The sequence below is a fragment of the Diplotaxodon limnothrissa genome, linkage group LG14 (genome assembly GCF_057381915.1).
Source record: "Diplotaxodon limnothrissa isolate DT_005_m linkage group LG14, D_limnothrissa_male_GT1.1, whole genome shotgun sequence".
Lineage (NCBI taxonomy): Eukaryota > Metazoa > Chordata > Actinopteri > Cichliformes > Cichlidae > Diplotaxodon > Diplotaxodon limnothrissa.
The window spans coordinates 7,554,538-7,570,224 of NC_140609.1; the positions used below are offsets into that span (position 1 = coordinate 7,554,538).

At 40.8% G+C, this 15,687-nt stretch overlaps 1 protein-coding gene across 1 annotated transcript in view; it reads left to right on the forward strand.

Moving 5' to 3' along the window:
- LOC146618307 (chloride channel protein 2-like) overlaps positions 1-15,687 on the forward strand; it is a 172,972-nt gene that overhangs the window by 139,373 nt on the left and 17,912 nt on the right. Inside the window, exons 19-24 of the mRNA XM_085371678.1 lie at positions 664-797; positions 4,086-4,279; positions 5,906-6,017; positions 7,020-7,090; positions 7,611-7,685; positions 9,464-9,496. Of these exons, the coding sequence (XP_085227804.1) occupies positions 664-797; positions 4,086-4,279; positions 5,906-6,017; positions 7,020-7,090; positions 7,611-7,685; positions 9,464-9,496 (619 nt within the window). The remainder of the gene's footprint in view (positions 1-663; positions 798-4,085; positions 4,280-5,905; positions 6,018-7,019; positions 7,091-7,610; positions 7,686-9,463; positions 9,497-15,687) is intronic.

Sequence of the window (15,687 nt, forward strand, 5' to 3'; positions counted from 1 at the left end):
TTCATTTCCCTAAGAGGGATGTTGGACTAACTTCATGCATTGTGTGTATTAAAGAGGAGCTGGCAGACAATGGTCATCAATTTACCTTTGTATTTAAAGCGAGGTCAATGTATTGACTTGTCACCACAGAAGGAGCCTGCATCCTGGCACAGCTGCGGAGGCTTGGCAGCGAAAACCACTGAGTGACTGCGGTCATGTTTGCAGGTTTTGGCAGGCTCAGGCTTTCTCAGGGAGAGAAATGCGAGTGCTTCTGACTGGTGTACTGGGGCATACGATTATGCTGAGGCAAGAGCTGCTCGCGAAATGTCACCCACTTTCCAATACTGTACGCAGAGCACCAGCATCCGGATGACGTGTCGACAGAGTAAGGTGTTATTGGATTGACCGGTCAGCTGAAAGAAGGATGTGCTGTCAAAGCCGTACAGTATGTGGGGGGAAGTGTTTATAGATCCATGCACTAATCAAGCTTCAGTTGACAGTTCATCAGAGGAAAAAGTGCATGACAGTCACACAAAATTTTTACAAGTCAGCGACAAAAGGGCTATTCAGAGGAATGTTTAAAAAAATTAAAAATGAATTCTCGCATCCATCTGTCTTATTCTCACTTTTTTTTCTCATCTTTATGACCACTTGATAAATGTCTCTCCTCTTTTCTCATTTCAGGAAGTACAATATTCGTGTTGAGGACATTATGGTACGCGACGTGCGGTACATCACACTCAACTGCTGCTACAGAGACCTGCATAACGTGCTGCTGACGGGCCAGCTCAAAAAGCTCGCACTCGTGGAATCAGCTGGTACACACAAACACACGTGCACCATCGTAGAGATCAGTATAAAGTCTGAGTAACACATTTAGAAGTTTAGTTTCACGTTATTCCACTTGTTGATACACAAACAGGTTTCATTGCAATACATACACTTATTTCCAATGTCCAGATATTTTTTCTATAAGAAACCACATGACTGTATTTATCTGTGTCTACAGCACAAATAGAGACAAATTTTAAAAATGTGTGCATGTCTAATAATTAACTTCAAAGGTTTGTCTAAAAACTGAAATTTCGAACCACCAGGGGTCAATATGGAGCCTATTGAAAATCACCAATGTGTAAAATTGGTTACTATTAGCCCCGTTGTGCCATTTGAATGTTATTTCATACATTTTCTACAAAGTCGGCATCATTAATGCTTTGAATCAGTAAAACCTTGTTATTGCGTTGCATTTTATGATGAAATCTGCCCACGTTTACCACTGCTGAACACAACTTTTAATTAAATTAATTGTTGATTGATTGCAAAGTTACCCCCTAGATGTTCTTAGCCACTTTCTCTGATATGAAGAAAGTCAGAGCTCCAGCACTCCAGATTTCTGAGAACACTTTTGGCATAACTGCATCCCTCTTTTGACTTCAGAGCCACTGCATGGCTGCATAGCTCTGCTGATGTGTGGTTCAAAAATAACAACCCTGAAGTCAGTAACCAGTAGTCAGTAAAAACCTCTTGAGATTGTTTGCCTTCCACCATCTACTTTCCTTTCTTGTGAGTATGTTAGCTTGCGGGTGCATTCGAGGTGTGTCTGGCTATTTTATTTTAAGTGTGTGCACTTTGCACACAAATTAGTAGGTGGCCTGGATTCAAATTTCCAATGGGCCAAAATCGAGTTTGAAATGCGTAACTTGATGTGTCAGAATGCACTGGTTTATATATTTATGACACAGCTCTGTGCTGTAGTCTTTGTTATAACAAAACAGAATAAACTTTATTTGTCACTTCTGAGTTTCTGCTCAATTTCGAATGAAATCGAAGGCTGAGCTCAACACAAACTGAACACACAGCTCCCACTCCCACTGACATCTGTGCTTGTTAGCATACAGTGTGCACAGTCTGTAAACTGGTTTCGTTTGGCAAATCAAATTAGTCTTTCAAAAGATGGTTGTAAACATACACGGCAGACCCAGTGGCATTTTGATACTTTTTATTAATGCTTTGACGGTTGCTGTCCACAATACTCACAGAGCTGCAGCTCTCCCGCTGCCCGCTCAACATTATCACAACAACAACGCCAACCACAGGACCCAGTACAATATTTAATTCGGTGGGGTGTGATTGCGGATGCCGTGCAGGTGCGTCCACCTCCTCTGCACGGCACCGCAGGCCACGCCCCGCCACAATGGTCAAATTGGGCAAATCACTGGCCTTAAATGGGCATTGAAACTGCACTAATATTTCCCAGTGGCCCAGATTACTGTGTATAATTGAAATGTTGCCACTCATACTGTAGTATGAGTGACTACAAGCCCACAGAGAAATGTTGTATAACCCAACACTCTGTTTTAATTGGTTGTATTAATCTCAATTATCTTTAGCTCATTATACTTGTTGTCTTGTACATAACTCCATTCTCATTCTTGTTTCCAGCTGCAGCAGGTTGCTGCTGTCAGCAAAATAGCTCTGACATGCCCACTGCATAGCACAAAGCTGCATAATTCTCTCAGTTTGACACATCCTATATAAAAGATGAATGTTCTGGCTCTGAAAAGGTTCTTTTCACCTACATTGTTGTCAGTGATCAGGGACTACCATCAAAGCAAACAGGGTCTGAGTCATTCAGTGAGAAGTGCCATGCATGGGTCCCCTGATATTTAAAAAGAATATAAAGATTTGTTGTTATTCATGACTAAAGACCCTACTTTAAGAGTACTAAGCATTCATTTAAATCAAATAAGAAAACAAATAACAAAATTTCAATCCATCCATTTTCTGCCTAAGCAGAGAAAAGCCCAACTGTATCCCAGACCACCTCCTCTAGATCACTGAGGTGTTCAAGGCGAGACATAATCACCATTTCTCACATTCATCTGTGTCACAGTCAGTATACGTTGTGTATGCCTCTGTCCTCATGAAAGGACTTTAAGATTTAAAAAAAAAAGACCACTTTTTTGATTAATGTCTATCCATAATTGTCACTTTTCACCCAGACATCACACAACATTTATGTACCAGAATGCTTTACTGTCCTTTTAAGTGACATCTACAGTGGCACTGAGAGGGCAAATGCACTGCAACTTAAGAAAATACCAGTAAATAGAAAGGCGATGCAAAAGTGCACAAAATGCAACAGAAGTTGACTAAACCCCAATGTAAACAGAGAAAATACCTCAATAGCTTAAAAAAACCCCAAACAATGTACATTTGTGAAAGGCTGTGTTTGTTTTGCTCACAGATTTTCAGATTTTAAGGGCGCAATCCTTACAGTTCCCATGCAGAATGACCCATTCTGGGTCCTTTACATAACCTAAATGTCCAGTGATGTTTCCAGCAGATATTTAAAGTGAATAGCAACAGTTAATTGTTGACTGCCAGCTTCTGTGTGCCCAAAACTGTCCCTTTTTAATGTGTTACAACAAAGAGAGAGAAAAAAAAAAAAGTGTAAACTTCCAAGCACCCACCAGTGTGAAAGTGATATAAGAAACACAACAGTTATTACAGTAGTAAATCCTGTGTGAGAACAGTGTGCTAATCACCCCGTCTGATGTGCTATTCATGTCATTGTTTCATGCTGCTGCTGATGTTGCTGTAAGCGCACTAAAAACAAATTCCAGCGCCCTTGGTGATGTGCTCATTAGTTTAATTGATTGATTGACAAACCTGCCTGGGTGCAGGCTGCTGATCGCGCCGGCCGCCTCGCTGAAGTGCAGATTTGGTATTCCGAGCGCTGTTTCAATTATGCAGTCGTGCAGGAACAATTAGCTTCGGCATTTAAGCAAATACATAATCAGCACGTACTGTCACAAAGGCAATTACTTAAAGCAAGTAAGCGGCCACCCACACGCACACTCACTCGCACACATACACACACTACTTAATACACATCCACTGCATTCTTTGCTTTTGTTATGTAACTCAGCTGAGCTCTCTGCAGTGCTGCGACATGCGTTTGGAATTGGCTGCAGTTAGCTCGCCCTTTGTCCCTGAAACAAGTTTACATTATCTTCACTTTTCTCGCCTCTGCAAACTTGCTCCTCCACTCTTTTTTGTCTTCTTCTTACCTCTCCCTCTTCCTCTTGTGCCTCCTCTCCCAGAGTCAATGATCCTGCTGGGTTCCATCGAGCGTGCCCAGCTCCAGTCGCTGCTCTCACAGCAGCTCGGCCGTGCCAGGCGGCTGCAGTACATCAGGGAACGAGCTGTCGAGGAGAAGAAACGCCTATCCATCGTGTCGGACCCAGCCAGCGACGACAACGGCAGCCAGCGCACCAGCCAGGAAGTCCGCTTCCAGGTGAGAGGTTGCTGGATCACAGAGGTCTAGCGTTTTCACCTACACCTCTGTGAAAGAATCTCAGCACAGGTTTTAAACGAAAGTAACAAATTCAGCATTTTTATTTCTTCTACCTGAACTTGTAGGTTATTGATGTCTGAGAAAAGACAAACCTGCAGTGTCTGCTTACTAGATTATCTGCATGTGCAATGTGAGCCAGAGCCCCCAGCTGCCAGGCCTCTATAACACACTCTGTTCAGGAGACAGAGACCATGCCTGTTATATCTGTAATATTAAAATTTTCCTTTTTGATATCAGGTGTCAGATCAGGTGGCTTTGACCCCTCCCATAGTTATGCTGCTGAGAGATTCCCCATGATGCACTGAGCATGTCTCCTCTGTGTAACTACGTTGCATTTCACTAACTTTGTATCATCTCTTCTTGTGGAGTTTGTGCTTCTTCCTCTCTGTCAGATGTCTCTGACCCTTCACTGTGCATGTTTGATCTTTTGATCTGACCATGTTTATTGTTCACTTGTTTTTATTGCTTATTGTTTATTTTTCTCACTGCTCATTATTTTTCTCTTCCTTCACCCCAACTGATGGAAAACCCTGAGCCTGGAGGTTTCTTCCTGTTAGATTGGAGTTACTTTCCCCTCTCCATTGCCAGTGCTTGTTCCAAGGGTTTCTATTAGTATTGCAAGGTCTTGAATTTAATGAATGTGTGAGGTTATCTGTGTTTTTTATTTTTATTTTTTTAAAGAAAGAAATGGAAATGGGCAGCCAGGTAAAAGATAGATGTCCACATTGGTTGCAGGTACTGCACTGCAGTGCTTAAACTTGAGATTTATCTCCCTTTTCCCCATCTTTTATCAGTTTGCACTGAGTGGCTAAGCAGAACGCCCTCAGGCATGGATGTGGAAGCAGGAACAAGGAGTGTGTTTTGTGCACAATGCTCATTTCAGTCTCTTCTTTTCTTTGACTTTGTGAGTTCTTACCACTCTTTGTTACTGCCTGTATTTGTAGTAAAGGCAAATAGTTACATTGATGATTTTAAATTTGCTATAACATCAGTCATGCAAAGCTATGGCTGTGGAAGACTAAAGATATGAAGCGGGAATTGAACATAATGGGTCCCCTTTATATTTAAGAAAATAATATATACAGTGTAGAAAAGCATGTAGCCATGTTACTGCCCAGAAACTCTGGGTAATTCAGGATATTTAAAAATAGGCAGGTTCACATAGTTTCCCATCTACAGTAGGGTATACAAGTACCCTACCTTTTCTTTTTTCATAAAACTAACCAATATTGTTTTTACCAAATAAAAATATTTTTAGGTCATGGAAATGGCAACAGGGCAAGTCATTGAAGTCATGAAATTTTACAAGACCATCACAAGCATTCTTTTAGTTCTCAGCTCCTGCTGGTTTCTTTTCTTTCTTTGTCCCTCGTGTGTCCCCATGTGTTTACTTCCATTATGTAAACCTGCAGAAGTCCGTCACTTTCTCCACACTCACACTTTGAGTGTGGAAAAATAACAGAGATGCTGATCTCTTAAGCAGGATTGGACCTTTTTAATGCATTTTCTTATCTTTGTGTGTGTGTGTGTGCGTGTGCGTGCGCGTGCGTGTGTGTGTACGCACAGATCTCAACTGAGGAGTCGTCCTTCAGTCCCACTCGTCCAGTACCTCATAAGCCCCTCAAACCCGCTCTGAAAAGACCCTCTGTGGTGGAGCGACCCACCGAGCTTCCCACCAGTAAGAACTGCACTTGCGTACACAAACACACGCAAAAAACAGGAAATCCAAAAGAATCAAGAATAGAAAAATGTTATATCTCTGGAAGAAACGTGAGCGATTCTGTCTTTGTCTGTAAACTCACAAAATGCTAATAACGGCACTCAGTCTCTGGTCCTCACATGATTAATAAGCTCTTGCAGCTGTCTTCATCTCTAACTGTTTGTCTGCTTCGCCACAAGGTGTCAACACAGTGTACTCATTTTTCTATCTCACAGTTTCAAATGGCGGTTTTTGCTTTGTGGCCACTGTTAAATGACAAAACCGATAAGTTAACTAACAGAATGCAGGATTTGTACAGTGTCTTAACAAACCTGGCTTAGAATATCAAGAGTCAGTAGCCACAACAGGCGCTTTTGTACCTCTTTGTCCACTCTTTGTTTTTGTGCTGTGTCAGTGCTGGTGTGATTTCATTTTAGATGTTGGATTTTGTTAAGGCTAAAAGCTGGATGGCATATGCCTGCTAGTTCCCATTTCTGCACAAAACTTGACATTGATTAATTCCTGTAGGAATACACGTAGGCAGTTAGTACATACTCCTGTTGTATCTGAATTATTATTTATAAGGAGATGTCTTTATTACATATGCTATAAATACCATATATTCTATATTATATTTCTGTACCGCTTTCCTTTTGCACCGTGCCACCAAGACAAAATCCTCATTCGTGTACAAGCTTGGCAAAAAACCTGATCATGTTTCAGATGAGTGGAAGAGGGTTGCAAAGCAGTTTACATAGGCAGTTTGGTTACAGTACTCACACACATAGCCTTCCAGTCCATTGAACACTTAAAATATAGGATTACAAACCAGACACAGGGTATAGGAGCAAAGTGAAAATGAAGACATCTGGAGCAACACACTTGTTTTCTTTCACATGTTGGAATGCCATTTCGATGGGAGAGGTGCTATGAGCTGCATACCTAAAAGGCACCTAACCCTGGTTCCTCTCTCTGTTTCAGGCCCACATGATCATTCGGGTATTGCACTGAAGAACCTTTTCTGCTCCAGTCCAGACACAGAAGCCCTGGAGGTGAGAGAGTCATGTCCTTGAATACACCCAACAACAACGGCGCCAACACACACACACACACACACACACACACACACACACACACACACACACACACACACACACACGCAGTGGCTCACATCCTGTTGTTCACACATTCTGTACACCCCCATAGTCCTATGCTATCTCTCACATACAGTCCTTCACGCTCTACAGTACAGTACCACACACACACACACACACACACACACACACACACACACACACACACACACACACACACAGTATCTCAAACAGCTTCAATATAAAACCTCTTTCAGTTTGTCTCAGCCTTGCATCCTGCAGAACTTTAAAGGAAAGCTCTTCACTCCCGCATCACCCCATTAATGGCTTGTTTCATAGAAGTAACCCTTCAATTTATGTATTTTTTCTCAGTATTGCAGGGAAGTTTTGCCGTGCCTTAAGTGGCACTTTTTGCCAAGTCAGATTGACATTGAGGTTGTTGTTAACATTGTGTGCTTGTCTCTGGTCACCCCGGAAGAAAAACAACAACATGGAGAGCCTAATGTCTCCTGACATCAGGAGGTCTTCCAAACGGGTCCGGATATCCGTCGTGGTAAGAGCCACCGATCTGGGCCTGGAACTGCCTGTCAACAGGTTCATCAGTCAATCAACTGATTGTCACCCTACCATTCCATCCCAGGGCTAATCCTACATGCCGATGGATGTGATGATGCATGCCATCGTGCTAAAAAAGTGCAGAACATCGTCTTTCTTGTCCAGCCTGTAACTCCATCTGACCTCTCACTGCCTCTAGTCAGTGATATTATTGGCAAAGGCTGCCATCCATTCAGCTTAACCAGTTTCCACTGGTCCGATGGTCAGTTAAGGTTATGCAGAGTACTTGACCACTGAAATCCACGACTCCTGAGTGCTAATGCCAGCAATGCATCATTGGGACCTGTGTGCCATTGTGAACCAAATTGCCTTTTTTAGTTTTTGGATAAAAAGCATGATGTGGTATGCACGACACCACCAAGCATGCACTAGTTAATAGTAAGGGTAATTTAACTGTGCCCAAAAATACTCATAAATTACTCGAATATTTCATTTGAGTTTATTTAGAATTTTATCAAAAACTAATGCAAATCCTCAGATCCTGTGCATCAGATGAAGCCTTTTAATTGTATTAAAATGGAAATTCAATGGCAAAAGAACAGCCTACACCACAATTTCTGCCTGAAATAAAAATTTGAAAAAAATATTAAAAGTTTTAATCCATCCGCTCATTATTTGCTGCTTATCTGGGTTTGGGTTGCATGGAAGTCTAGACTTTCCCCAACCTGGCCCTCTCTCTTTTCTACTTTGTCTGATAAAAGTGAAGGGGCTCGGAAGCTCCACCCACCTTCTTTAGCAGAAGATGTTTGCTGAAAAGAAGAGGCAAGGAATTTAAAGTGGCTTGTTTCAGATAGTGGATGAATTGAGGTGCTCCACCAGGCCCCAGTATGAGATCAAAAGAATTATTCTGACCCGAGTCCAGAAATTGGAAACAAGCATGTTTGGTCCAGTTTAATAAAACCTGTTTAATGTGATTCATGTTGCAAAATTTATTTGTCATTGTGGATCTAAAGTCTTCTCCACTTTGACATGGTCCAGCTACTGTCTTATTTTATTAAGATGTAGTGAAGCTGTGGTCAAGTATTCTTCAAGGACAATACTGTTCAATCATGCATGCTGTGCTGTCCATCATCAGCCGTGTCACCCGAGGCGTCCAATCAGTGATCGCCTCCCAGAGCAGGCTCTGCCCTGTTTCTGGTGTGACCTAAAATCTGGTGTTATCTTTTGCAGCCGACTTTAAAAGCTCTGGCGGCCCACGTCTTAAGTGTTCAGTGGGGGGGAGGGAAAAGTCGTGCTGTGGCAGACTCACCTGTGCATGCAGCATTAAATATCAGAATAGGAGCATCATATCTCTTCATTAGCATCAGGCACGTTTTAGAATGGCAGCGTTCTTAGACAAGCTCATGTGAAATGATGATGATGATGCATGAGAAGTATTGGGAAGTACCGGAGAATATCCGTGTAAACTGGAATGCTCATCCCGCCATCCAATTACTACAGCATGTCAATCAATGGAGCAAGTGTCTGATTATAAATTGAGAAAAAGGATTTGGCGACGTAGGATCAGTCAGCATTGCATGACAAATGATCAGACATCAGCAGACGACACCAATTTCTGAAAATCAAACACTGTTAAGGTCAATTAATCATGTATTCTGATAGAATAAGTTCACATTTGTTCATTAATTACCATCAATGATTTATTCATAGTCTAGCCTTTGTCACATCAAACTGTCACATTGTTTTTCACTCATCACATGTCGCTTCATTCACTAGGAGCCACCACCCAGCCTAAAGAGTTTCTTTGCGGTGAGCATGTTGTCCACATTCCTTTGAAACATTTTTGGTTAAATGTCTGGTTCAGACTAATATTCAAAAGCAGTATATATAATTTTTCAATCTTTTGATTCAAAACTTCAAATTGTTGTGTTATCATCACAACGTAATCAAGCATACCAAGCGCACTGAAAAAAGAAAATAGAAAAGAGAAGACCACTTTATTTTCACTCATACTTGGCTTGCAAATTTTGAGTCCTGGAGATATTAGTTTGTCTGGTTTCTGTAAGACTTTAGTGGAGCACCGAAATGTTTGTTTGTTTGTTTTTTAATTAATAACAGCTGAGCCGAATGACCAATAAAAAAAATTAGGTTGAGTATTTACTGTAGCTCGGGTGTGCTGAGCTGTAGCCCCTTATCTGTTTGACACACACTGCAGAAAGCAAAGCGGTCGGTGAAGTGACGGGTGGAATTTTACAGGAGCTGACAGTACGGTCATTGCAGTATGCCAAGCAAACAGTCAAATCACAGATTTTCTGCAAGAAAGATATTTCTTTTTGTTTGAAAGGCGTGGCGGCATGTGGGAACAGACTCGTACAAAATAAGCTAACTGTGCCGCACAGAGTCAAACACAGCCCAATGAGAATCTTCTCTTACATGTAGAGAAATATGTGAGTGGCATTAACAGCTGTCCATTCATCTTCTGAAACACACAGGGCTAACACGGAGAGAGAAAACCATTTGCCCTTACCTTGAAACATGTTTTCTATATTTTAGATTTTACGGGAAAAAATGCCTTCCGACAATATTAGTCGGTGTTCGTGGACCAAATAATGTGTGAAAGGGATGTGATCAAAAATGTCTTCTTTTTTTTTTTCTTTTTAAGCAACTCTAACTCCTCAGGCCTCGGTAACTTTTAAAACTCAACAGAAATGAGTTCAGTGGATAACCAAACAGGTGAAATTAAAATGAAGTGTTACTTTTCACTTCTGAACCAAAATGAAACCTTTTTAAGCACATTTTCAAAAACTGGTCTTTAGAGACTGGCCAGCTGGATTAAGACAAAAAATGTATGTTTTGAGGGGGTTTAGGCTTTGGTTTTGGGTTGACAAGAGGGGAACATAGGCAAACGTCCCTTCATGCTTGGTTACAGTGGTGTTTGATCATGAGACAGAGACCATGTCAGCAGAGAGTATTTGGCATTTCAGATATTAAGGGGGTTCTACTGAAGTGCAGTAGACAAATGACCCTAAAGGAAACTCAAAAGTAAAAGTCCTGACCAAACAACTGTATGTGATGGTTTAGGAGTAAGAGCGTCCTGTGCTTCTGATTCTCAGTCATTATTATTGTGTCCGTATGACTCTATTAGCACTGTTAATGATTTAGACTTGAGGCACTAAAAGGGCCACATTAGTTTCACATGTCAGTGACAATTATTGAAGTGTGTACACATTTTCAATCACTGAAAAGCACAGAACAGTGTCACATCATTTTTCATCTATCGCTTCAGGGGCCATGTGCATAGCCGTGGTGTACAGCTGATGAATTACACTGTGAACAGTTTTGTTGATAAGTAAGGAAACCCACTGGCAGCATTGTGCTTTTAAATTATTCACTTTCCCCATCAAGTTCATCCACTGGCTCTCGAAGGGCTTTTTAGCACAATATCCAGTGTTAAATATTTTTGGTTTTTAACTTTCTAAAAAACTTTCAAAAAACTTTTTTAAATACAGCTCTGTTATGAAATGATTTCTCTTGGCTATGAAGTACCACAAATGCTGTCCCGAAATGCAACATTTTGGTTCCTTAACACATCCATGCTGTGCAGTAACACAGCAGAAGTCAGACTTGCCTTGAGGAACTTAACAAAAAGTGTGAAATTAGTAACAGAGGAGGCATGCTGGGAGTGTTTTTTTTCTTTTTCTTTTTTTCATTTGATGGCAAAAAATTTGAACCCCAAGGCATGACACCATGACAATATTTGTGTGGAGCTGCATGGTGGCAAAAGACCACAGAAACTGTAACGCACAGGAGGAGTTTTAGTTTGAGGTGAATTACCAAAATAATTTCTTCAAGTGTAGTAATGGAACAGATTAATCAAAGTGAAATGTGGCCTGTTTCGCACATTTACAGAAGAAGTGTTGCTCATTGTACGCGCCGTTTGTCTTTGAGGCATCAGTTACGCAGCAGCGCATCATGCCTGCTCTCTGAATGTTTAAAAAATCCTATCGATCGCATTAAGTACCACAAAACAGGAAAAACCTCCAATAGTCATCACTGCTACACACTTATTCTAATTGTAAGGAAATTTAAATCTCTTTATTGATTTGTCACAGCATGATTTTTATTTAAAAAAAAAAAAAAAAATTCCAAAGATTTTTAGGCATCTTTCAACAAACACCAACAGCAGATAGTTAGATTATAATTTCTTTGATATCTAATCAAGTGGCACATAACTGAACAGCTACATACCATAGAAACAGACATTGATTCATTTGTGTGAAAATATAATCCAATTAATGCGAGAATATGCTAAAAAATACTGTGGCAAACCAAAACCACTAGCCATATTTGTCACATTGTTTGACACAAAAATGTAAACAGATTTCCTTAACACTCCCTAGCATAGTTATTTACTTGTTTATTTACTTGTTCATTCATAACATGGTTGAAGGGTGTTTCATGATTTATGAGATCGATGTTTATCAATTAGCAGATTGTAAACACAAACCACAGTGACTTTTTTTGCCACAATAATTAGTTAATGCAATAAACTAGGTTTTTTTGGAGAAATGGAATGTAAATGTGCCTGTCTCTAAAGCACTATGGGTCAACTTGAGCTGTTAAAGCGTTTTATAGGCTAAAAAATCAAATAGACGTGACAGTCAACACAAAAAGGTTCAGAAGTTTTTCATACTCTATGTTTGAGGTATGTTTTTCATTCCCCCCAAAAATAAATACAGTTAACACAGTTCAGTAGGCTGCATACTGAATTTAGAGGATGGAACTCATCATGTCAGTATCAATCCAATACCAATACAAGCGTTGGTTTTGATTGTAGCGATATTTGGATGAATCTGCCCACCTCTGTGTTATTCAGTGGTCATTTATTGGTTTTGCAGTGAAGCACACGCAACATATCATTTGTGGTCTTTGTAAAGAAAAACCCGACCCACATCTGAAGCCACACAAGTCCCCTTGGTTTCAGCAATAACACTTCAGTTTCTGAAAATACATAAAAATCTGTGGCTTATGTGAAACTGTTTGGCCATCTGGCAAGCCAGATCTATTGCACAATATATAAAACCAAGTTGGGTATTATTATACCCTCGGGGGACGAATTAGTGCAGGAATGTTTTTAGTGGTCCCATATTATGTAAAAAATGTATGTCCTGCCTATACTTTTAAGTGTTTAATTTCTCGTGAAGACCAGTCAAGCTTCCAATGGTCCTCATCTGCCACTGCCTGATGTAACTTAATAAAGTCCAATGATTTGTTGAGTGCACCCATGAGGAGCATACTGCATGGTCAGTGGAGAGACAGATGGTGCATTATTAGTGCAGTGAAGTTTTGGATGTGTTAAGTGAGCCTAGAAGCATGTTGGTCATTATTGTCTTGCAGTGAACCAATTAGTTATGAACCCCTGTTGCACACACACAAGTGTGAGCATTTAACTAGGCCCGCAGGCTTGTTTTCCCTGTCATCAGGAGTTATTAACATTCAACAGTGTATACATGCACATGGCAGAGGGCTTTGCTGATCGCAGCGCTGCTCTCAGTCTGCCGAGGCTCTGCGGGGCCGAGCAGGAATGTGGACAAACAAATTTAGCCAATTGTTGTTCCCTCTCCTATTACTTCTGCATTACGCCCCCATGGCAGAAGAGAGATCAGTTTATTACTTCTCCCCTTGCAACAGCTCCTCTCTCTCACACTTCTTCCACTTGTCGTTTCTGGCTACAGTTTTATCTTCGCACCTCCATTTCACACTCTTTGTCCAGCTCTGTGACTTCTCCAAAAGCCCTCCTCCCATTGTCATATCACCGTTATCTCTCCGCACCTCCCCTCACCACCCGCTCCCCTCCTCCTTCTATCTAGGCGGTGAAATATTGATGCAGGGTAAATGACATCAGTAGTCTGTTTCAGAGAAATGATGCCGCCTAGTCTCTCTGTCTCCTCTCGCTGTTTTTCTCATCATTCCCACCCCAACTCTTGTGCCTTCGTAATGCTACCATGCTTTATTTATGATGCCAGTGGGATAATTTTTTGACCCGTCACTTTTCTGTCTTTATTTCTTTCTGCTTTCTTACCCAAGTTTCTCAACCAACATGTGTGCTGCTTTCTTTCTTGACATTTACCTACATGGCAGTGCGCATAAATGTACATCAATCAGGACAGGAAAGACAAGTTGTTTCAAAATGCTTGTCTTCACTCCCTGTTGCCCTAAGACTGTTCTGTGTGTGCATGCGTGTAATGAGTCCTCTATCCTAAACTGAATTCTGACTAGCTATTTGACTGTTCACACTCCACTGCTTCAGTCTGGGAGAATGAGTGGAAACGAGGCAGCCGGGGACAGCCAAAAATGAGGAAACTAGTCAGAACCTACTTTTCTGTTCTAATACGTGCACATAACACCAGCTGCTACCTTTGAAAACAATTAGAGAAAATGATGATGGTGACAGAAGACAAAACCAAACAGCAAACTGTCTGCACTTGCAATATATAAATGGATGCAAAGAAACCTGCGACTGATTGGAGGAATCGTTTGATGTCAGCAGTTTTATCAAGCTCACGGGCGGGGGAAAAAATCAGGATTTCACTAGTTGTTTGACATGTTTATCCAACATTATTATGACAAATAACTCGAAAATTTCACAATTATCAGTGATGCTGGGAGATAATGATCTAAGATGCTGTGACATCTTGAGCCTTCAAGTGCCCAGACCAATTACATGCATCACAGTGTTACTGGCATCCAGCTGCACAAAACTTGGGGATGTTTCATTATAAAAGATGATGCAGTTATGTTCTTCTTATTGTTCAGAACTATAAATTGATGCTTCCCATTTAGTACTTTCTACCAGATTGATATTTACACAGAACAAGGCGATCATCTGAAATGACACTTGATTTTGAAATTATCTTTCAAATTTTTGTAGATAAGGTAATTCACGAACTGCCTTAACAAAAACACAGACATACTCTTCCAGAAATACCAGTAACACTGGCTATATGTTCTCTGTTTTTTCTTGACATTAGGATAGCATCATTGGATATAGGGCTGGGCCATATCATACCGTTCACTGTAATACCGGTATAGTGTTCGGCAATGATAAGAAAATGAAATATCGCGATAGAATATGGGTAAAACGCACATGTGCAGTGCCTTTGTTTTCATACGCACATGGCGGAAAAAGTATGGCGACGGAGAATGAGATGGGCGAAAGCGGATCGTTGAATGAATCGGATGAACCAGAATTGGTTTGTAAAAATGCTGCAACTTCAGTGGTGTGGAACTGGTTTAGCTTTCGTCCGTCACATACACATCAAAGCACTATTTTTGGTAGAGCATGCTAGCGGGCCGTCGTTATTACCGTGTTGTTTGGAAAATACGGCACACTTAAAATCAATCCTTTGATTTTTCTGTCGACAGTGCCCCTTATAATCCCGTGTGCCTTATGTATGAATTCTGGTTGTGTTTACTGACCTCGAAACGTTTTTATGTGGTACACGGCGCGCAGAAATCTGTCAAATGTTTTAGTACGATTTTGCTAAGCTACGAAGCCGCACCGCTTGATGGATTGTTGGAGCATTACAGCTACTGTAGTCAGGAGCTTCACGGAGTGATACGTACTGTGCTTCAACATAATATTACCGTATTGTGTGTGTATAACCTGTTTTTAAGTTTTGTGGGTATTATACATGGTTATGCTGAGGATATGTCGGCCAATTTCCACTGGAAACGCCTTTTGGTTAAACTGTCAGCGAGGAATTTGCATTTGCACTCTTGAATTTTTATATAACTTTAATGGACATAAAAAAACAGCTGCTTGTTTAAGTGAAAATACATTGATGGTTTTTGGGGTTTTTTTGCACTAATAAAGTTGTGGAGTTGTAAAGTATTTTGTCTAGTGTCAATTATATCGTCAGTTATATCGTTATCGCAAATTTTCAAATGTATATCGTGATAAATATTTTTGGTCATATCGCCCTGCTCTAATTGGATAG